This window comes from Hippopotamus amphibius, chromosome 4 (assembly GCF_030028045.1).
Source record: "Hippopotamus amphibius kiboko isolate mHipAmp2 chromosome 4, mHipAmp2.hap2, whole genome shotgun sequence".
NCBI lineage: Eukaryota > Metazoa > Chordata > Mammalia > Artiodactyla > Hippopotamidae > Hippopotamus > Hippopotamus amphibius.
This window is the reverse complement of record NC_080189.1, coordinates 118,259,129-118,283,623: the sequence shown is the minus strand read 5'-3', so window position 1 is coordinate 118,283,623 and position 24,495 is coordinate 118,259,129. Positions and strand designations below refer to the sequence as shown.

The 24,495-nt window shown below is 47.0% G+C and overlaps 1 protein-coding gene and 1 long non-coding RNA gene across 18 annotated transcripts in view; both read right to left on the bottom strand.

Annotated features, from left to right (window-relative positions):
• Nucleotides 1–20,443, bottom strand: part of PARD3 (par-3 family cell polarity regulator) — a 608,396-nt gene extending 587,953 nt beyond the window's left edge. For 4 of the 17 annotated variants that reach the window (XM_057730270.1, XM_057730268.1, XM_057730263.1 and 1 more), the window contains exon 1: nucleotides 19,880–20,443. In XM_057730270.1, coding sequence (XP_057586253.1) covers nucleotides 19,880–19,999 — 120 coding nt within the window. In that variant the 5' untranslated portion in view covers nucleotides 20,000–20,443. The remainder of the gene's footprint in view (nucleotides 1–19,879) is intronic. The other 13 variants (XM_057730266.1, XM_057730284.1, XM_057730267.1 and 10 more) reach the window with 6 other exon arrangements.
• Nucleotides 2,859–11,105, bottom strand: LOC130850863 (uncharacterized). Its single transcript, XR_009053034.1, has 3 exons — nucleotides 10,610–11,105; nucleotides 8,954–9,011; nucleotides 2,859–2,930 (listed from the first exon to the last, which is right to left on the bottom strand). It is a non-coding gene; the product is annotated as an uncharacterized LOC130850863 (long non-coding RNA).
• Nucleotides 20,444–24,495: the final 4,052 nt, after the last annotated feature.

Below are 24,495 nucleotides of genomic sequence, written 5' to 3'. Positions count from 1 at the left end.
TCCCTGGGAGACACCAAAAGCCAGCCTATGACTGTAACATAAATCCCAAGGCTTTGACTAGAGAACTCAAGCAGTGCAATAACCACCCTCCATCCCAGCCTCCCACAGACGCACATCCGTGGTACCCAAAGACCCATGGACACACATGGACACACGCCACACACAGACGTCCACACTTTGGTTGATAGTTTGAGAGCATCATAAAATAGAAAAGCACCCCACTGGGAGAAAGAAAGCAAACTGAGGGCCTAACTCGCCTTTACGATGCTCTTGCTCGGTTCAGTTATGCAACACAGAACACAGAACACAATTTTTTCCCTCGATGACCATTCCTAAATCTGGCCACATGCATACACTGTCACTTTGCAGTCTCCACGCCTCTGAGTGAGCAGCTGTCACACAGGACACCACCTGACCGGCCAGAGCACCCTGAGCTCAGCCTGGGCGGCCCTGACACCCCGGGCTGCCAGCAACCCCTGAACCAACGCCCACCAAGCCCCCGAGCCCCGGAGCCCGCTGCCAGGCACAGCCAGCGCCCCAGAGCAGGGACAGGAACTCAGGGCCCACGCCAGGGCCAGTGCCCTCCTCAGGGAAGAGACAGGAACAAGGGAGGGTTCCGCACACTTCATCCTTCACTTCACCCCATCGGAAGCCCTCGGCCCCTCCCACGGAGCCAGCAGGCTGAGCAGACCGAGCCTCCCTGGAGGGCAGCAGATCCAAGGCTGCCCTGGGCTACACGTGGGCTCTCCTACGCCTCCTGCTCTGACAGCTTCCTCTAACTGCCCCAACCCCCCCCATCTAACTCACCCAGATCCATCACCTACCTATTTGTGACCCACCACCTAATGGCCCCAGACCCATCGGGATGCAGGCTCAGCCTCACGCAAGGTGCCCCTACACCACTCGCTCTGCATGGACCTCCTGGTCTGCCTAGCACTGGGGCTGAGGAGATCGGTGATAACAGAACGCAGTCCAGAAGGTCTTGCCGATTCTCCAAGGTAAGGAAAGATGAATACTCCAAACACCCAGCTCAGGCTGCCACTTCACTTTCCTCACTTGATTCAAAAATTGTCATCAATACAGCAGCACCTGTTCTCCCACGATGAGCGCTTCACAGACTCCACTCCTCAGAGCACAGCAAAGGCAAAGAAAACACATCTTTTAATATTCATTCAAGTTTAATTATAAAAGACAAAAAAAAAAGTGGCTCCTCACCACCACAGGAGTATTTCTTAATTAACTCCAGCATGACTCATAGTTGCCGTGTAGTTTCCAAGGCCCCTGTTTTTCCACAAAGGACACACTCTCCCCTCTTTTATCCACTTTATGGAAAAGTCATCCACCCTTGGAACGTGCATATCCATAATCTTTACGGTGACATCTGAGCGCACTAAATCTAGCATGTCAAGCCACAGTTGTCAGCAGCGGAAGGCAGGCAGCACCACGGATTCCTCATGGAGATGGGCTGCTAGAGCTGGCACCACACTGCAGAAGGAACACTCAAGAAATCCTTCTTGATGGTATCAGCGTGTTGTCTCTTAAAAGTCCATCCTCCTCTAATTATTTACAAGTAATAAAACATGTAATAACAAAATGCTGGAGAGGATGTGGAGAAAAGGGAACCCTCTTGCACTGTTGGTGAGAACGTAAATTGATACAGCTACTATGGAGAACAGTATGGTGGTTCCTTAAAAAACTAAAAACAGAATTACCATAAGACACAGCAATCCCACTCCTGGGCATGTACACTGAGAAAACCATAATTCAAAAAGACACATGCACCCCAATGTTCACTGCAGCACTATTTACAATAGCCAGGTCATGGGAGCAACCTAAATGTCCATCAACAGATGAAAGGATAAAGAAGATGCGGTACATATATACAATGGAATATTACTCAGCTGTAAAAAGGAACAAAATTGGGACATTTGTAGAGACATGGATGGACCTATAGACTGTCATACAGAATGAAGTAAGTCAGAAAAAGAAAAACAAACATCGTATATTAACGCATATATGTGGAATCTAGAAAAATAGTACAGCTCAACCAGTTTGCAAGGCAAACATAGAGAGAGAGATGTGTTGAGAACAAACATATGGACACCAAGTGGGGAAAGCAGGGTGGAGGGGGTGGGGGGGGCTGAACTGGGAGATTGGGATTGCCATATACACATTACTAATGAGAAAAAAATATCAAATTGTACACTTTAAATATATGCAGTTTACTGTATATGAAAAAAACGGGAAAAAAAAACATGTAATAACACAGCTGAAAGTATTGGGGTAACTTCTTTTCATAAAGAACCTGTTTGTATTAGTGATGCTTTATATCCCTGTAACTCGCCTTATTTTTGGACCTCTCTGGGTTGTGGGTGGGGAGGAGCGGAGGGCACCTTTGGGACCACGCCGGGGCAGAGATGGCCCCGCGGGGCCCGGCAGTGGCAGGCAGCGCCAGGCGAGAAGCCCAGGCAGGGGCAGAGCCTTGAACACCGCCTGGAGGAGGGACTGTCCTGGGACAACGGGGAGCCCCTAAATCTATCAGAGCGGAAAGGCATAGCTCTGGTGACAGTACAGAGGAGAGAATGGGAGGACCCAGGTGAGAGGGGAAACCAAGGCAAGAGGATTCCAGGCCAGGGAAACCCGAGGGTCCGCTCTGTCATGACGGGCAGAGTGAAGAGAGGTGGTGGGACATCGGGGAGAAAGGTAGGCAGGGGGCCGTTTTCAGGCCAATACATGTTGTTTTTACCTGGAAGGCCCTGCTGGCCCCACGGACTTCTCTGTGCTGGGCAGTGCTGTGATGAAAGCTGTCCTTGGGGAGTTGTCCTGCTGGGAACACGCAGGGTGGGTCACCGCACACGGGGAGAGGTCATGCACCAGGAGATGCCCTTAACAAGCGGTGGCTGGAAAGCTTTATTTCCAAAGCCTGATACCTATCAATTATATGTAAAGTGTCTCATTTTAAGCAAAGCCGAGTGAATGTAAGCAATATCACATTGAGAGCATTACAGTGCAGCTGCACGCCACCCAAAGGTTAGGCACCAAACAGCACGGGCAAAGTGAGCTTAACATATAAAGCCACCCTTGAAAACTCCATTTAATCACCCATCAGCACGAGGAGATGCTCCCACGATGGGAAGACTCAGGAATGGACACCACACAGGGGACAAGGGTCTCCTACTTCCAAGGCCACCCTCAGTCCACACCACACACTCAGGAGAGGACAGCCGCCTTCACCCCGTCTACTGTCTGCCTGTCTCTGCTTAGCACAGAGAATTCAACCCATTAAAGTGAAACACCCCAGTGATGCAATACCCATAAGCGTCCACCCAAAAAAATTCCACATTAGAAAAATAACTAACTCTTTTTCAGACACGACCCTTGTTTGGCAACTGGCACATAATCCAAAATATTACCAGTTGTTCAAAAGTCAATCTCCATCATTTTCCAGAATCCCATCTAAGAAAGGTAAACTCATAACTCAAGTTCTAATCAGTACCTGGAACACTGGAAGAGCTGCCTTCTGAACACTGTTCATTAACAGACTGATGGAAATACTTCATTTCCTCGTCGGTATACGAACTTGAGGGTATGTGGCTGATGTACCTCACAGGACGTTCCGATAAAGGAATCATGAGTGGCACAGACACTTTGAACCTCTTAGAGAAGATGCCATGGAAAACCTAGTAAGGTGTGATTATCATTTTTCTTCCTGCAGTAAAGCCCAGGAAAGCTGTCACGTCTTTCGACTCATCAATTAGGAACTCCAACTATTTCATAGGTTTGTCAACCTTGACAGTTCAGGACATACATTTTATTACTGCGCCCAGATCAAGAAAAGGAGAATTTTAAAACATGACACAAAACAATAAAAAAAGGCTAAATGTTTGATGTTACATGCAATACACACACACACACACACACACACACACACCCCTACACTGATGGCAGAATAAAGAGATCACAAATTTCTGGGCAATCCAGGCTTTGAGAAGTGCGGCCAACATCCCCTGCCCTGGGATCTGGGCTGCTTAGTGACTGGTTTGGCGCAGAGAAGACAGTGATGATGATTCTGTGCTGGCTTCCGGGTGTGGGTCTTTAGAGAGTGACAATTTCCTCTCCTGACTCTGGACACCCTCTCCAGGAGCCCTGAGCCCTCCACATTGGAGACGCGATGACTAGGTGCTCTGGTCTACAGTCCCAGTGAACCCCAAGCTTCTACCACCCCCACCAGCACCAGATATGTGAATGCAGCCATCTAGGACCCCCCCCAGACCAAGTTACCTGCCAGCTGAACACCCCCCAGTAACCCCAAGTGAAGCAGAAGAATCACCCAGCTGAGCCCTGCCCAAACCCTGACCCACTAAATCATGAGATATAGTTAGTTGTTGATTTAAGCCACGGAGTTCTGGATGGTTTGTTAAGCAACAATACCTTAACACACATAAATTTTCAAACAACATTTACACTCATCAGCTTATAGTTAAGTGCTATTTGAAACTGCCGAATACGAAAAAATTCTCACATGGGCACTGCTCCCAGACATATCATGCCTTTAACTAAAGTAGTTTCTAGGAGGTCTGTAAAATTCAGTACTAGTAAATTCTTACAGCTACAGTATCTTTGAAGACACTGTTTTAAATATTATTACCAAGAACTGCACTTTGCAGCTCTGAAAGCTCCCTTGAGGAAATGATGTACTGTCCTAATCACCTCTTGCCAGTGAGCCCTGTGTGGGGTCCTCCCTGCACCATGGCGAGGAGGCGGCGCCCAGGAGCCCAGCCCCACATGCAAGCTGTCCAAACAAAGGTCAGTTGGCAAATTCAGTGTGAAGAATGACAGCTGGTCGTTTGTCCTCTTTTCCCTACTTCAAGTAACAAAGGAAACGTATAAAAACATAAAGTAAGGCTTCCCTGGTGGCGCAGTGGTTAAGAATCTGCCTGCCAATGCAGGAGACATGGGTTCGAACCCTGCTGCAGGAAGATCCCACATGCTGCGGAGCAGCTAAGCCCGTGAGCCACAACTATCGAGCCCACGTGCCACAACTACTGAAGCTCACGTTCCTAGAGCCCGTGCTCTGCAACAAGAGAAGCCACAGGCAATGAGGAGCCCACGCACTGCAAAGAAGAGTAGCCCCCGCTGGCCGCAACTAGAGAAAGACCGTGTGCATCAGCGAAGAGCCAACACAGCCAATAAATAAATTAATTAATTTAAAAAAAAAAAGAATGATTTCCTTTCTTTTTCTTTCTTTCTCTCTTCCTTTCTTTCTTCCTTTCTTCCTTTCTTAAAAAAAAAGTAGAAGGAACCACGATGCCAGGAAAAACAAAAACAACGCCAGGTCAAAGTTAATAAAACAAATCCAGGGCAGGCACATCCTCTGACCCACATTCAGGGTCCTGAGGCCTCAGGCCAGAGACACGTTTGCCCTGGCTCTCTGGTGTGGGGACAGGGACTGTCTGAAGGGAATGTTCCAACAAGCTGAGTGTGGAAGTGTGTGAGAGGGATGCCCTGCTGGCCTGGAGAGGGTGTGCCTTCTCTCCTGCACACAGAGACGCAGCCACAAACAAGCCTGAAGAGAAACTCCAGCAAAAGGAGCATTCAGTCCACTGCTCACAAGCCTGCTTTAACCAAAACCAAACATCTTAGCTGTCCTGTCTCTGCACATCACAGGCTCCCAGAGGCCATCACGTGACTCGGACCAAAACTCACCTATGTTACACAATATGACCTTTCCTTTCCCCCCTCATTTCTAACCCCCATACTGACTTTTTACTGCTCCTCCTGGACCCTTTAACTCACTTCTGTCATTAAACTCACACTAGACATCCTTCAGCGTTAACGGCTAAACCCTAAGGAATTCCTAACGTGGGTGCTGTGAACTTTAGTCCACAAACACAACTCAAAATTAACAGGCAGGAGAAGTGAGTGACTTCATTTCGAAAAAGAATAGATACATGTATACATATAACTGAATCACGTTGCTGTTCACCTGAAACTAACACAACATTACGAATCAACTATACCCCAATATAAAATAAAAAAATTTTTTTTAAAGTGAGTGACTTCAAAAGACAGAAATGAAAATGTACAGATTGGGCCATTGTCACATAAGTGACCAGCCTGTAAGCACCCTGGCTGATCCTCTCAACTCGTGTTCTGGAAATTTCCATGCACAGCTACAAGGCGGCAGGTCCCAGGTCGCATAACACAACCACCCCGAAGGGCCTGGAGGCTGCTCTAATCCAGCAGTTCTCCACCCCGGCGGCACAGAGCACCCCCGAGGAGCTTCACAGCAACATCCCCACCCGGAGATCTGATTCCCCTGGCTTGCGGGGAACCTGGGCATCCAGTTCTTAAGACCCTTTCAGGTGCTCCTACCGGCAGCCGAGGGTTGAGATCAACTTTTCTGGGATCATTTGGGGATCTGGTTAAAATGCAGACTGAGAGAGTCTGGGATGGGGTCCATAATTCTCTATTTCTACCAAGCTTCCAAGCAAGACCAGCGCAGATGGTCCACAGACCACACCTGAGCAGCAAGGGGCTTCGACATCTAGCCAAGCGCACAGAAGCCTCCTTGACCAAACCGGCTCCATCATCCCGAAGGCACATTTCTTCCCTAAGCCCATGAGCAGCTTGAGGAAAAGAACCTGCAGGAACTTCCCTGATGGTGCAGTAGTTAAGACTCTGCACTCCCAATGCAGGGGACCCGGGTTCGATCCCTGGTCAGGGAACTAGGTCCCACATGTATGCTGCAACTAAGAGTTCACGTGCCACAACTAAGGAGCCAGTGAGCCACAACTAAGACCTGGTGCAACCAAATAAAGTAAAAAATGGACCTGCCTTCTCCGATGGGCACTGTTTACTCTTTCTTGGAACAGCACAGGCTCTCCAGCCAGAGGGGTCACATCAGATGTACAACTTTTTGCCACTTTCTTAATCCTCTAGCCCGGGCGTCCTCACCCATAAACTCAGAGTTGCGTCACTACCACTCCATGGGATTAAGGCATACACTGGGGGCATGAGCCCAGCACTTAGGGCGTGATGCACAAAACGCCCTCAAAGTGCTAACCATGACTCTTGATAATAAGGGTATCACTGCTACTATTCCCCATGCCATTGTGTCCTGGTTCCCCTCCTGCCTGTCAGAAACTCCTCAATAAATTGGGACTGAGAAGACGTGATGGGTATCACTGTTACAGGTACTTTCTCAACAGCTCCCCAGTCTGATAGGCAGAAAAATAACGCCCTTGATACAGCACTTCTTGTGCAGGAGCTTTTGATCATCCATCCTGACCTAAAAAGCTTACTGACACCAAAAGCCAAGACTGACCTGAAAATATTGCTCCCCTGAATCTATACAGGAAGTTGCCTCCCTCCTTGTAGATGGAAAAACTGCCCAGGACCAAAAACTCCTTTGCTTTAGATTAAAATCTCACCTACCAAAACAGATCTGTCTAAAACTCTCCCAGGTAAAACAGTAAAACTTAAATGTTCTCAGCAAACATAAAGAAAGAAATACGCAAGGAGATGGATGTGTTAATTTGATGGGGGGAAAGTCTGCATATAGCAAATCATGATATACACTTTAAATACCTTACAATTTTATTTGCCAATTATACTTCAATAAAGCTGGGGGTGGGACTTCCCTGGTGGCACAGTGGTTACGAATCCACCTGCCAACGCAGGGGACACAGGTTCGAGCCCTGGTCCGGGAAAATCCCACATGCCACGGAGCAACTAAGCCTGTGTGCCACAACTACTGAAGCCCAAGCACCTACAGCCCGTGTTCCACAACAAGAGAAGCCACCGAAATGAGAAGTCTGCGCACCGCAACAAAGAATAGCCCCTGCTCACCACAACCAGAGAAAGCCCGTGCGTAGCGACTAAGACCCAACGCAGCCAAAACTAAATAAATTAAGAAAGAAAGCGGGCTTCCTAGGTGGCGCAGTGGTTGAGAATCTGCCTGCCAATGCAGGGGACATGGGTTCGATCCCTGCTCCAGGAAGATCCCACATGCTGCGGAGCAACTAAGCCCATGTGCCACAATTATTGAGCCTGTGCTCTAGAGCCCGTGAGCCACAACTATTGAGCCCATGTGCTGCAACTACTGAAGCCCACGCACCTAGAGTCCATACTCCGAAACAAGAGAAGCCCGCGCTTCCACAACAAAGAGTAGCCCCCACTCACCGCAAGTAAAAAGAAAGCCCGTGCACAGCAAAAAAAGACCCAACACAGCCAATAAAATAAATAAATTAAAAAAAAAAAAAAAGCAAGCAAGCAAGCTTGGGGTGGGGGGAGAATCCCCCTGAGTTGTTTCTCTACAGTTTTGTTATAAAATACTGGAAAGGTTTTAAAAGCATCACTTATCACTTTCATTACAAAGCACAAAAACACAGGAAATAGTGAAAGGAAAAGATATGTATAAATTCCAATCTGCCAGGCTGCTGTATCTCTTTTTCATGTCCTGTATGAAACAAAAGCTTTGGATTTCAAATGCACTCACATGACACAATGTTTACAAACAAATAATGGAAAGTATCAAAATCAAAATATGGATGTTGCACAACTAGATAAGCTTTACTGTTTTAATCACTACCTAGCAACTTCCCTAAACACATATGCAGAGAGGAAGGAAGCAGTACTTTAATTAATAAGAGGTTTAAAGTCCTCAAAGAGAGGAAGACAACTCTCAACATTATGGTGGGGAAGAGGTAAATGAGAATAGGTGGTCCTCTTGAGCGCGAAGCCAGGTGACTTGTGATGACTTCGCACGTCTGACAAAGAAGCACGGCCACACCCGGAACCCTGAGCAGCCTCCTGGGCACCACTCCCTGTTCAGGATGATAAATAGGTCAATTCTTGGGTGAAGTCTTCAGGTGATTGGCATCGGGTGCCTGTAGCTGAAGTATAAGGTATTAAAAGTCACATCAATCTGTCAAGCCTTACAACTACCTACCCAAGCAAAAGGTGCTCTGTGTTCATTTGCTGCTGATTTAGCTGCCCAAAATCACCATCTAAAAATCCAGAGGAATAAAGAAGTGTTATGGGCGTGTGAATTATAGAGGCCTATATAATGAAGGATTAGAGGGGTCCCATTTTATTTATAACTCAGATTCTCTCTTTGAGCTCCAGCGTATTCTCAGTACTGCTACTAGTTAATAAACGCTAAAGGTCTTTAAAACATCTGTACGTGTTATAAAAATCAATAGTTTTTACAATTTCTAGTTTTACTCTTTCCAAGTTTTCAGAAGATTTTTTTAATGGAAAAAATGTGTAACCAATACCTTTTAAAATACTGTAAATACAGCAAAGAAATTTTCCATCATCTCCCTTCATCTAGCAGTATGGCAGCCACAATTATTTCAGAAAATAACAAGGGCTGGGACTTTCCTGGTGGTCTAGTGGTAAAGAATCCACCTTACAATGCAGGGAACACGGGTTCAATCCCTGGTCAGGAAACTAAGATCCCACATGCAGCGGGGCAACTAAGCCCATGTGCCACAAGTACTGAGCTCGTGAGCTGCAACTAGAGCCCGTGTGCCGGAAACTACAGAGCCCATGCGCTCTGGAGGCTGCATGCCAGGCCACAACTAGAGAAGAGAAAACCCGCATGCCACAACTAGAGAGAAGCGCACACAACACAACGAACAGCCTGCACACCTCAACGAAAGATTCCTCATACCTCAACAAAGATCCTATGTGAGGCAACTAAGGCCCAATGCAGCCAAAAATAAATATAAAATAAATACATAAATCTTCAGAAAAGAAAAGAACATGGGCTAATAGTAGAAAAAGTCACACAGTTAAGATAGACAAACACGCTTCTTGATCTATAAAAGAATCAGCTGTAACTACTGGGTTATCAGAATATTCTTCTTCCCAATTTCCAATAGGTTTATTAGTAAATACTAAAACTGGAATTTCTATAGTACTTTTAAGAAGAAAGTGGTAACTCTTTAACAAATCACCATGAAAAATGACAAATGGTATTATAAATTGAATAAAAATCAAGTTGACTTTAAGAATTAGCCATTAAAGGTGTGCCTAATCTATGTGTAAAACTTGAGAGAAAGAAAAAGATCTAAAAATGACTAAGAGTCTACAATACAGCAGGGAGATTATCTACATTAAATCCCTTGATCTTCATTACTGCCAACAAAAGGAAACATTCCCAAATTACAGATGAGAAAACTAAGGCTCACAGAGCTAGTGGGACTTGCCAAAGTTCAAAATTAGGGTAGCCAAAACTGAAAACTAGAAAAGCTCTTCCACTATGGACATCTTTGGAGCATCTAAATCAATGTCACTGGGTTTTTATTTCTCAAACTGCAGAAGAATGTTTTGGAGACTTTTTAAGAGAGAACCTCTTTACCAAACATTCAATTTCCCACATCTACAGCATTTCTAAGGAGGATGAGAAGAAACAATTTAGGAGCATTTTTTCAAGCGAGCCTTAATCACTGGCAACTGTCCTTAGCAAAAACGAAAGAACAGTACAGCTCACATTCACTCCGTTTTACTTCCTACAATGCTTTTTTTACATTCTCTCTTCATACCCTCACAACAATCCCATGAAGGACGTGGTATTAGAAGCCAAGAATCCTGGACTCACAGAGGTTGCCGTTCTTGCTCTCAGACACACAAATGATGCAATCTCCTCTTCTGAATCCTGGCCCAGAGTGTGTCACGCTGATGTGCCTGCCTCCTAGGAGGAAAGAAACACCCACCACCAAACTTTCCACCTCCAGCTAATTGCGTTTTTGCATCTGTGTTTTTAAGAAGTGGGTCATAAAATACAAAAGATAAAACTGACTCCACCGTGAAAAGTTTAGGATTTTATCAGCTTTCCAGGTTTCCTTGAAAAAAATATTCCTGATAGTATGTGCCTTCATAATGTAAAATATGACTCATTTCAGATTCTTCAGGCAGTACAAATGCTGAAAAGCCACCACCTTCCCGATGCAGTTGTTTAAAGAGTTATCAGTCCAAATGAGGCACTTTCACTTAGAGATCCTCTTGATTTGTCTGAAAGGTTTTTTCCAGATCTCTAACAAAGTGGTAAAGATACCAAATCCTACATTCAGCTTTCATGGATTTAGCGATTACTCATATCCTGTGTGGTGGGTCACCAGGAACCAATATCCTGCACATTTCATCTCCTTCTTCTGCAGGTGCTGCTGGCTGGAATGAGAGAATCTCTGGTTGGAGGATGACCCTGCTGGGCAGGAACCTGGCTAACTTATTCACAGGTGCCTTTGCACACTGGGTTTCAGAGTTACAAATGCTGCCTCTTCAATGCCTTTGTGTGGTCCCTGGAAAACGGTTTATTTTTTAATTCTGGATTCAATATTAGACTTAGAAAAAAATTAAAACACAAACATGAAAAAAAATTCCCAGTTTTTATTGTATACTTAAAATAACTAGAACAAAAAAAGTAGGGAGGGTGGGAAGGAGTTGTGGGTGGGAGGGGATATGTGGATATATGTAGAAATACAGCTGATTCACTTTATTGTTCAACAGATGCTGGCACAACAGTGTAAAGCAACTATACTCTAATAAAGAGCTTAAAAAAAACCCAAAAACCCAGTCTCATATCAACCACTTACAAAAAGCAGCACTCTCTTTTTTGTGTTTTTCATCTGTTAATACCACATATTTTTAGTATTTAGCATTTTTGTAGTATTTAGGTTTTTGATATACAGTGAGTTGTTTTCTGAAATCAACACAAAGAAGGAAACATCGGTTTTATTGCAGAATATCTCAAAGAGGCCTTTTCAGAAACATAAATCCTATCACACAGGGATGCAATACAATAACAAGAAAAACTACACACCAGAAAAAAACAAACCTGGGTTCCAAAAAATTGTCTTTGTGTTTCTGAATATTAAAGACCATTAAAAGTGGGGAAAATATTGACCTGTCACCTCTAAAACCACTTAAATTTATACCACCACAGAAATACCAAGTTCATGAATACATGTGTATGTATATATACACATATACCATTCATTTAGAATCATGCAGTAGCATACATTTAGTTACATTTCACAAAGGAAATAGGCTTATTAAGTTACTTCTGAGCATGTAATTTTATTTTAAAAGATACTTATCTTGGGACAGTAAGGAATTCTGAGGGACAGTCCAGGCAAAATACATCCTAACTTTCAAACAGTATATGTTTGACCTGGGGGGCAAGCCCATCATTTCAAAGAACGAGAAGCAAAACATTCTCACAGGGCGGGTGGGTGGAGTAGAGATCTACCCTGTCTGCGCCTCTGAAAAGCCACTGCACACCACTCAGGCCTCATGGTCCCATGGGCAGACAACAAACCACGCAGACTCGGGGTGGCTGTCACCCGGCGGACAGACAGCAGGAGCCCAGCCCAGAACCTCTGAATATGGGAAGATGAAGATGGGAAAACTGATGCTCAGAGAGCTTGTGAGATTTGCCAAAGCTCAAAACTACAGTCCAAGACCAAAAACTGGAAAAGCTTTTCCACATGGACATCTTAGGGCATTTGAATCAACTGCAGGGCAGCTGGTGAGCTGGGCAGGAAGGAATCTCTGGCTGAGTGAGAACAAGGCAGAACAGGTGAAGGGTTAGTTGGTGAAGCCTTTATGGGGGGACCAGGGGACCGAGAGCCTCAGCAGTCGGGGGCTTAGCAGACAGCACCAGGAGAGAGTAAGCAGGCTTGAGAAAGCAGGATCACACATTGTATGGAAAACTCCTAAAAACAGCCAGTCTTCATTTGAGGTTTTTGAGCATCTCTGACACAGAAAAACATGTTTTATGGGACTCTCAGATCTATAAAATACCTAAAAATGGAGCTTTGTTCGTAGTGGCTTAGGTCATCTATTTTTTTAACATCTTTATTGAGACTTAATAATATATCATAAAATTCACGCATTTAAAGGGTACAATTCAATGATGTTTAGTGTATTCACAGAGGCATACAACCATCACTACTACCTAAATTTACAATATTTTCATCACCCCAAAGACCAACCCCATCTCCATAAACAGTCACTCACCATTACCCTCAACCCCCAAGGCCCTGGCAACTACTACTCTACTTTCTGTATCTACAGATTTGCCTATCCTGGTCATTTCCTATATATGGACTCATACAACATGTGGGCCTTTATGACCGGCTTCCTTCACATACACTAATGTTTGCAAGGTGCATCTATAGCGAGGCATGTATCACAACTTCATTTTTATGGATCAAGAACATTCTAATGTGACGATACACCACATTTCGTTCAGTTGAAGAACATTTGGCTTGTTCCATTTTTTGGCTGTGATGAACAATGTTGCCGTGAACTTTCATGTACATGTTTTTTGTGTAGACACGTATTTTCATTTCTCATGTGTGTATGTGCGTATGTTAGCTACTTTTGAGAGAAAAAAATTACAAAACTGACATTTCAAGTCATTTGGAATGAAGCTGGAAATTGTTTCTAAGTTCCAATATTAGTTGATCAAGAAAAAAGAATAAATGAAAGTCATATTTAATGGCATGAACCACATAAAGATGGCAGGTCAGACACAGGAAGACACAGGGCCGTGAAGGAAAGGCATTTTTACATAATCCTCTTCCAAATGGAAAAAAAATTTTCAACAAGGTAAAATAATGACTAAAAGACAAAAAATAATCATGTTTCTACTATGCTCACAGAACTGTGCATTTCTTTTCATAAAGATTTTTTTTCTATTTTCCACGTAAAACATAAAAGATACCAAAGATCAGTAAAATGTGTAAATTTCCTGAGCCTCTGCTCTACTACCATTGACCTTGGTGGCAGCTAGGACTGCTGCATGAATGGCCAAGCAGGAGAAAAGCCCCCTGTGTGGACCCAGCCACCCACCTCCACCATGGAAAAGCACCTCCACCTGTGGAGAGGACCTTCCTGGACCAATGTTACATATTTCTTTCCATCCTTGAAAAAAATGCAGAAGGCTCTGGTCATCTGTCGAGTGTTCGCCACCACCCACCTGCATCCAACTCTACAGGGAGATACGAGCCTCCCAGGAAAGATGGAGATTCTGTGCAAGCGGGGCTTTGAATGTTACCTCTGCATCCAATTCACTCGTATTCACCATGAGCCAAGAAGCACTTCCCATCGCCAGACTCTCCCTGTGAATCTCAGATCCTAAACATTTCTGCCATTCCTGGCACTTACCCACGGATTCCAACTGACAGAATTAGAAGCACCAGACCCAGCACAGGTGTGTTTCGGGGCCAGATTCCTGCACTGCCCTGGCCACCTGCCTCGAACCAGGCCGAATGCAAACCCCAGGACAATCCCTCTACTTGGTCTGAAAAACAGACCGAACTCCTTGAAGACAGCTGACACAAAAGAATAACTTGCAGCTACTCCAAAATCACACTAAATCTGAGTTTCAATTACATTCTCTTTGTGCCAATATGCCAAACATACCAAACCTTAAAGTCCTTAAGATTATAGTCTCCAAAGCAAAAGTGCACTTTTTGTAAGAAAATGTGCCATGTATTTCTTCTCCACTTCGTATCTACGCAACCTGCAAGCAGATACTGGCCATCCAGGTACAACTGAGGCAAGGCCATCACCTTCAAGCACCTCACCTGGAGAAGGGGCACAGTTCTGCTCCGAAACAAACACACCAAAGCACCCACAGCAAAGCACGTTCCTCCAGGTCAGTACAGGAGCTGCGGGGAAACTCCCAGGAGAAATGCCAAGCTGGGAGAACCTCAGGCCACCTTGGGATGCAGGGCCAGCCTGAGCTGAGCTGAGGCTCAACAGATGAGCAGACATGAAGCTAGCAAGTGGTCCAGGCGGAACAAACAGAAAATGCCAGAGTAAAGGCAGGAAAGTGCAAGCAAGGCCAGGTGTGTAGGGATGGGGTGGGGGTGTCCAGGGAGGGAGAGGCTGGAGGTAGGAGGGGTCCTGCAAGGGATAGGCCCTGCCAAGGTGGCAGGACTTGGCCTCTGGGGAAAGCGGGTGCTTGGAGCCCTTAAGCAGAAGAGTATGTGCAGATGTGCATTTTAGAAAGATCAGCCTTTCAGACATGTTTGTTTATTTTTTCCCTTCTGAAGGGGAAGATTGGAAAATGTTAATGAAATAACAAAATTTATTTCATTTCACTATTCAAAAATATGGTCATTCAAACTCTGCAACAGTCTAACTGTTTTCCTAAAAGTTTCAATAAGCTTGTGAATGTGTAACAACATGCAGTCATCCATCTGTTCACGAGAAATCTCACAGCAACCACAGGATCTGTCATAAAAACCATGACTTACACGGTTTTAGTGATCAACATGCCCCCTCCCCCTCAAAAAAAAGGAAAGCACGTTTTCAAAAGTTACTGCCCATAAACTTAAGTTGTCATTTTTTTTTAAATAACAACAAATTGCTATTAAATAACTCTCACATAACTCTTCCACTCTCAAGGGACAAAAGCAGTGGCCCCAAAATCTAAGGCCAAGAAAGCAACCTAGAGTAAAGCCAATGTCCACAACTTTTAAGTTCACACACGCACACGCACACACACACACACACACACACACACACGCGCACACACGCAATTTGCTCTCTTCTGATCGTGGTGCTGCTTGGACAAATATTAACATTTCTACCAATTCTTTAATTAAATTACACACTGTCTTCTTAAGCAAAGAGGAAACACCCAAACAGGAATAGTAGACTACCAAACTTGGTAAAGTCTCACAGGCAGTAAAACCCACTAGGGATCCAGTGCTGAGGAGTTTCGCGTGCAGCATCCCCTCAGCACTCACATGAACCCCCGCAAGGGAGTAACCCGTCTTAGAGATGAGGAAATGAGGCTCTGTAGGGTTGGTTTGGCCAAGGTTAAATGGGGAAAACACCTAGGTCTCCAAACCCAAAAGTTCCCCTCTACCCGCCACCCCTCAGAAGAGGGTTATGGGGGGTGGGGGGAGGGTGAGCTAGGAGATTCCAGCCACTCCCCTCCCTCACTCCTGCCCCGTCTTCCCTCCTTTACTCAGCAATCAGCAGTGTTTCTGAGGATGAAAGCAATCCTCGTCCTCCTCCCAGAGGAGCGCGTGTCCTGCCCAAACACCCCAGTCCTCCCCAGACCATCCAAATGTAGGAAGTCCCAGCGTCTAGCCCTGGCACTCCCAGTCCTCCTCAGCTTGGTCCTGCCCCACCATCCGACAGGAAGGCAGCACAGGAGCCAAAGTAGCCCTGATGCTCACCTGCAATGCCCTCCCGCCCACCTCTCAGAATGGCAGCCGGCACTCTCCAGGTTCACACGCCTGGACCCCACCGCAGCCCTACAGAACTGGCACACCTGGCCAGGCAGGTCATTCTGGAGGTCACCCCACCACCCAGTTAGGAAGCACTGTCCTAAATCCAAGCCAGGCTTCCCACTTTCTAAGCCCAACTCAAACCCCAGTGATTACAGGAGATCACCACCCCTCAAGCCAGAAGGACCACTCCCATCTCTGAAACCCAGAAGCAACTACTGTCTGTATGTACCACCCTGTTGCTAATTAATGCTACTGCATTCTGTTATGTATAGTTTAATATATTCACCCTGTCTCCCAGATTACATTCTTCTGGAGTGCAAGAATTTATTAGCCTTACATTTCTTCATAGAGCATGACATCTTGCACACAGTAGCCTTTCAGCAAATTAACAATTAAAAAAAAAAAGCATGAAGATTTTATCTTTCTCCTAACCAAAGGGATGCAGAGCAGGACAAATGGGAAGTTTCAGGGCCAGCCCTGATCCACTCAGCATTAAGAAGGAGCTGGCAAAGCCCTGAGAAGCCAAGTCACCACACTACAGAGTCCCAGCAGTTGGTGCTCTGCACTCTTGTCCACTGGGGACCATGGATGAGCCAGGCCACAGATAGGAGAAGAATAGTCACATACACAGAAGACCCACGTAACATGGTTCTCCATGTCTAGCAGATGGTCTGGTTGAGGATGGATAGATGGAGAAGAACAGCCACAGCATTTTCACAGATCAGTGATCATAAACAGAAAACCATTTTTTCACTGGAGAAAAAAAAATTGCTCTGAATAAGTGTAAGCCTCCAAATATCTGCTTATTGAGGACATTTCTGGTATTAAGTCACACCACTCCACTGCCCAGAAAAACTGATTTGTTTAACCTGAAAACAGCTCAAATATAATGCCAAAAAATTAGTCCTGCCACACCACAAAATGTTCACTGCAGAGAAAGTCTTAGGGGCTTGGGATCATTCTTTCTCTTTCCTTTTCCTTTTTTTTTCCCCCTCAGCTTAGCTGGTTTTTATACAAAGCCATAAACACCATCTTCCCCCATTTTCCCCACCAGATGGGAGTTTGTCACGGCACATGTCACCTAGCAACCAAACACCACTCCACAGCTACCCAGTTACCCAATTCTTCATACAAAATTTATCTTGTTCTATTCAACAGTAAGGAGTAAGGAAGAGATAAGAAAATAAAAGTTAAAACAAGTATTAATAAGTGTTTGCTTCATAATCACTTTAAACAGGGTGGGAGAAATGGGAAGAGTGACTGAAGTTTAATCTTAGCCGTTACCTAATCATTTAAGAGGAAAAAACACAAATGGACCTGGAAGAAACTCCAGCTCTTGCAACATTTGAGAGTCAACAGTCTTGTGATCCAATGACTGACCTTTGTAGACCACAAGGCCTGTTTTAAAATTTACCTTCTGAACTGTGAGTTGCACTTAAAGAGAATTTAAATAATTTTGGAAAACCCTGAATCATCTCTGAGTTATTTGTATCCAATATCATCACTCTCTGAGAATCATCCTTCCTTCCTTCCATCTCCACCAGGAAAAGGAATCAATCTCAAGCCTACCCGCCATTACTCAGCTCTTGGGCTCCTTTTCTTAGGATGCTTTCCCAGATGCCCTGCAGAAACCTGCACTTCTTCTCCATGCTCCCAGTCACTGTGCAACCACCCTTGATACCTAAAAACAAGGTCCAGATCTCTCACCGAGGCCTCTCAACTCCATCTACCCAACACCCCAGAGGCCTGTCTTCTCCCCACTGCATCACGACCCACTAGTGCAAAGGCTGGTCGCCCTCACTCAAAGGACCATGGAGCCTCTTTCCTAGACGGAGCCTCTTTCCTAGACTCTCACAGTACAACCTCCACAAGCAGCCGTAGGTCCCGCAGATGTCCAGCACCCAGAACAATGCCATGGACATAGTAAATGCTTAAGAGTTTCTGCGGAAGGTACACATGACTCAAACAACTACATTTGTGTCTCCCAAACAAGCTGTTCGACCAACATGCATGGTGTGTGTAATGAAATATGACTAATTTTAATCATGTTAATGTTTAAGCATGTAAATGACTAATTTTAAGCATGTAAATTTTAAATTTAGCATGTAAGCAAAGAAATGTCCATCACCCCTCCCTACTCAGGAATTTGGGCACACTGCAGAGTATATATTATTGTATTTCTCTTTCCTTTCATGATTTATTTTGTTGGTTTCCTGAGTACATGTGCAACCTGATTACTGATATAGAACATTTAGCTCACCAACTGTCACTCATAAACAATCCTTTAAAATGCTAAATGTAGGCTTTGAGGGGTTCCCCCCCACAGTGGTTCAAGATAAACCGGTGCCCAATTTCCACTAATTTTATTTGATTTTCAATAAAAGAGTTCAACCAACTGTAAGGAACATTTTGGAGCTGTTAAGTAACGTCAACATCTTCCATCACTGTGTCAGGTTCTGAAATGTCCCCAAGATTATCTTTAAAGGCCACATTTATGCAATTTTTCCTTTGTACTAAAAACGACAGTGTAAAAAGTTTTTTTTTCCCTCTAATTTCTGAGAGACTTTGGAGAATGCCACCCCAGCACCCTGTTTACACACAATCAGCCTTGACAAAGCCACTGTCCCTCTCACCTGCGGCGCCCAAACCCACAGGACTCAAAGCACTCCAAGATCGGGGACAAAAAGGAAATTTTGAAAGTGAACATGCTTTCCACCAAACGCCACTCTGCCGCAGAGGAAATATCCTCAGGTGCTCGAGAGAAACTTGGGAGGCGTGGGCTGTTGTCAAACAGACACAGACGACAAAACAATTTAACAAAATGCCTTTTCACTTCTGACACACTGCAGAGGAATGCGGTGAAGTGTAGACCATGTTATCCCTCCACCGGGAAAAGGGACATCTAGGCAACTCCAGGCCCGGGCCGCGGCCCCGGCTCCGCGTGGAGTTCGTCGCAGACAGGTCATCGGCGAGGTGCCGGCAGGAAAACTCAGGAATCGGCGCCCGATTTCGGGGCTCCGCTCCTTCCAGGAGCCGTGCTCCGGGGCCTCTGGGTCACCGAGGTGCTGGGCTCCAGCGACGATCGCGAGCCAGCGGGAGCCGATCGGTGCCCGCGCCGCGCCCCCACCCGCCCGGGACCCCCGCCCAGCACGCAGGAGGGGCCCCCGCCCCCGGCGGGGGCCCAGAGGCACAGGCGAGCCGCTCTCCCAGCGCGCGGAGCCGACTCTGCTCCACCAGGAAAGTTCCCTCGCCGGGCTCCGCCCGCGGGCCTGGGCGGGGAGCCGGGGCCGCAGCCCGCGGCCGGGAACAGGCGTCCGGCCGGGCTCCGCGCGCCCCGGCGCGGCTCGGGCTCGGCTCCCGGGAGGCTCGCGGCGCCGGCGGCCGGGCCGCGAGGGAGAGGCGGGGGCCGGGGCCCGGGCGCGGGGAAGTTGGCGGCGCGCAGCCCGGGCGCGGGGGGCGCAGGCCGGGCCGGCCGCCGCGCGCTCGCGGTCCCCGCCTCCGCCTCCCCTTCCAGGAAGCGCCATATTGATCCCGGCGTCTTCCCTCCTCCCGCTCCTCCTCCCCTCCTCCGCCCCCTCGGCCGCCCGCCCCCGCCCGCGCCCCCGGCCCCTCACCTTGGCGATGGCCTTCCGGTAGCGGGTCACCGCTTGCTGGATGAGGCTGAAAACTTTCATGTGGCCGTCCCCGCACGGCACGACCACCCGGGTCCTCCCGAAGCACACGGTCACTTTCATGCCGCCGCCGCCGCCGCCGCGGGCCGGCCCGCGCCCCTCGCTGTCCGCGGCCGGAGAGGCCGGAGCGCCCGGGGCCGGGGCGGCTGCACGCGGGGCGCGGGGCGTGCGGCGCGGGCGCGAGGCTAGGGGCCGGCGCCTGGGGCCCGATCGGCTCGCATGCCCGGCCCGCCGCCCTCGCCTCGCCTCGCCTCGCCGGGCCCGGCCCGGGGCTCGCCCGCCTGTGCCCGCGCAGCGCCGCAGCCTCCGGCCACCTGTTCGGCGTGTCGTCGCGCTCGGCGGCCGGGCCGTGTGGCGCTGGCGCGGCGCTCGCTCCGGGCCGCGGGGGAGGGGACGGCGGCAAGGGGAGGGACGGGGAGGAGGCGCGGGGAGGGGAGCGGAGGGGAGGGACGCAGAGGGGAGGGGAGGGGAGGAGGGCCGAGGGGAGCCGCTGGGAGGGGAGGGGAGGGGAGCCGCTGGGAGGGGAGGGGAGCCGAGGGGAGGGGAGGGGAGGGGCGCGGCGGTCCCACAACACTGTGCACACGCGGCGACCTGGCGCGGGGCGCGGGGCGCGGGGCGGAGCGCGCGGCCGCCTCCCTCCGCCCGCGCCCTGCCCGCCCGCCGACCCCCAGCCCCTGCGCCGCAGTTCCCGGCTCCCCGCCTCCCGCAGCCTCTCCGGAGCCCCCCTTCCTTTGTCGCTGCGAATCCCCCTCCTCGGGCTGGAGGGGCCCGGGCGGAATCGCCGCAGACTCCTCGCGCCCCGGGAGGGCCGGGTGCTCCCGCCCCCGCCCCGGCGGCCGGGCTGCGCGTTCGCGGCAGAAATGAGGGGGTGCTCTGCCGGGAGGGCCGTCTCCCGAGGCCACTACTTACCTAGAAGCTCCTGTGACCCCGCGGCGACCCACCCGCTTCAACGTGCGCGACTCCAACATCAGCAGTTCACATCGTTTTATTTCTTAAAATTCTGCAACCCAAGCAATCTTAACGCAAAGTTATGAACAATACACTGAGAAGGCCGGCGCCGAGCGCTGCCACCTCGGCCGGGAAGAGGAAAGCAGCTCCGCAAGGAGTTACCTGCAGTGGGACAGGCGACAGTTTAGAGGAACGGAGACCAAGTCAAAGAAAAGTAACAGACGCTCCTCTGTCTCAGTTATGGCAGGAATCTTGGGGTTCCTTACAACTGTGTATCGTTGTGTTGAAAGAATGGCAGATGTCAGCAGGGCGTCGTCACCGGCCCACCTCTGTCGCAAACGATAGTGGATTCATTTTTGCCGGCGTTCCTAGGGTGTGTGAAAGCAATCGACAGCTCTGTGGGCTCAAGGAGAACCTCAGCATGTAGAGCAGGAAGAGCTGGTGACCATCCACCCCCCCCCCCCATTTTAAACTAAGGAAGCAGGACAGATTCATCTGCTTTCCAGGATACCTGCACTTTCCACTGCCCCAGGTATAGTGCAATTTGTCATATAAAACATTGTACTTCCGCTCATCTACAGCCCTTGACCAGTACAATCCGTTGTCCTGGCAGAGCAATGCAACAAGTAGGCATCCCACCTCACCCCAGGATGCTAGAAGTGTTGACATCACTTGCCCAAGGCCACAGAGAAAGCTTGATGCAGACCCAGAAAGAGACCCTAGGTTTCCTTCCACACATTCAGGGGAAAGGCTCTCATGCTGCTGTTTAGCAGCGACGTTCAACTTTTCTACCCAGTGACTTAGTTTTTGACAGCAATAACAACAAATCTTGCTGAGGTCTTCTTGCTTATTATATTAATACTTGGATCCACAATAACAATTACTCGTAATTATAGATGTTGCTTCTGTTTTAATGTTTTGGGGAGGGAGGAGTATACTACTTTAGAATGGGGCTTTCTCAAAATAGCTCTGATTGAAAGGCAAGTTCAGAAAGAGCCAGAGGCAATCAGACATCGCTGGGATGTAGATTCAGATCCTGATTCTACCACTTACTAGTGCCTTAGGCATCGCACTCAATCTCTCTCCAGCCTCAGTTTTATCCACTGAAAAGTGGGGCTGATGATCTCTGTAAGTTATGAGGATTAAATAAATTATGAGGATTAAATAAAATAATGTATTAATACATTTAGTATATGCTGCCGCATGGGAGTGTGTCATTTAGTAGAGTCCAGTTACCATAATGTGGGTGAGGGATAACAAAATCAGGACCAGATAGCAAAGGAGGATGCTGAGGAGGAAGGGAGAAGGGGGTAGGGGGGAGTCCAAAGCTCAGAGAAATTGCTAGACTGGTGATACAGCTGTTCAGTGTCTGGACCAGGGCTCATGACTCTCAGGCCTGTACTCACTTCACTTTAATTCGATTCCGCCTGCAGCTAAAGAGGGACTTCCATGGGGAAAGCAGAATTTTTTAAGTGAGTAAGAAAAGTATAGATTTTAGAATAAGATAGCTACTCCAATAACTGTAGTTCAAGACATTAAATATTAAGTGCCAGCAAAGTGCTTACAGCAGTACTTGGGAGGGAGGCCTGCCTTCACGAAAGAGGCAGCATCCAAGTACCCCGTACCACTTTATTTACATCAATTCCTTCCACTATTCAATAGTTAATAAGGGGTTAGACAGTTTTTCAAAAATATGATCATAAGATTAATAACTAAAATGCCTGCTTAGCTAACCAGATAAAGCCTTAAAGCTTTATTTAAATCTGCCTAGTTTATCTAGATACAGTGATTCCTTTTATGTTAACAACTGATGGAAAGTTAATGCTGTGTTAATTTTAGACACCAGACACTTTGGTGTCTTGAGTCAGATTTCTAAAATTTCCTCACAAAAAATGAATCTGTTTTCACTAATATACTCACCTAAAGTCTAACCATAAAGCTGCATTAGGGCCAGGCTACCTTCACATCTACAAAGTGTTCAACTTGACTAAATTGCTTCTGGCCTGAGATGAGCATGAAAGCAAACCCAGTCCCAGTGAGAAGCAAAATCATCAACGTCAAGGGTCAAATGTCACATAAATAGTTTCTAGTGTGTTTATTGTCTTAAATTCTGCTTATTTTATGTAAAAAAAAAATACGACCCTTACTTTACTTATACTTTTCTTTTACCATTGATTGATTCAATTGGTTTTGAAAACACCGGAGAATTCTGAGAATTAATTAGAATCTAGCTTGGCTTTGTGCCTATTTTGCAAATGGACAGGTGTGACCACATGGACTATAAATGCAACCTTATCCAGCAGCATTCATGTGCACCGTGAAATAAATAGACACCCCACGTGTGAGCAACAGTATTGTATTACCTAGCATTTTACCCTTAAAAGCTTTCATAATTAGGAATAAAGAAAACATTTATAGGAGTTTTGAAAATTCAGTTGTACTTTAGAAATTAAAATTATCTCTGAAATGTTTCACACACATATTGCATGCCCACTCAATATTATGCTTAAGACCATGTGAACAATCTTGTATGCCTAGCCTCACACAAGTTTAGTCTAACAGGAGAATTGGATCAGTATTCACCAAATAATTATTGTCCACCTAGTTTATACCAAGCACTACACCACAGGCTGGGTAGTAAGTTCCTCCTTCAAGAGGTGCCCAGTCTGGAAAAGGTCTCAGAGGTGAACAGGCAGCCACTAGAGTATGATAGGTGCTACACATCAGGGATGGTGGTGGTACCCAGAGGAAATGCTCACTCCTGGGAGAGAAGAAAGAGAAGGAGGTGGAAGCAGGCCATCTAGAGTGGAGCTGTCCAAGAGAAACATCAAGCGAACCACATTTGTAACTTTAAATCTTCTAGTAGCCAGCCACAGATGAAATTAATTTTAATAATATATTTTATTCAACCCAACATATCCTATTATCATTTCAACATATAATCGACTTTTAAAAAATACTAATGAATATTTTCCTTGCAGGACATTTGGTCCTGTCCAAAACATCCATGAGCATGTTTGGTCCATGACATATGGTTTTGGATGTGACCAAATATCAAGGACCTTTTGGCAGGGACCAAACGTCTCCATAGGTGTTTTGGACAGGACCAAAAATGACCAAACAGCGAGAACTTTTTGGCATAGACCACGTCTTAACGGAAGTTTGGGACAGAACCAAACGTCTACTAACCAACATTTTTCATATATTCTTTTGCCTACTAATTCTTTTGTTTGTTTGTTTGTTTACTTATTTATTTATTGGCTGAGTTGGGTCTTTGTTACTGCACACAGGCTTTCTCTAGTTGCAGCGAGAGGGGGCTACTCTTCGTTGTGGTGCGCGGGCTTCTCAGTATGGTGGCTTCTCTTGTTGCAGAGCACGGGCTCTAGGCACATAGGCTTCAGTAGTTGTGGCACATGGGCTCAGTAGCTGTGGCTCATGGGCTCAATAGTTGTGGTTCGCAGGCTGTAGCACACAGGCTCAGTAGTTGTGGCCCACGGGCTTAGTTGTTACGCAGCATGTGGGATCCTCCTGGACCAGAGATTGAACCTATGTCCCCTGCATTGGCAGCTGGATTCTTAACCACTGTGCCACCAGGGAAGTCCTGCCTACTA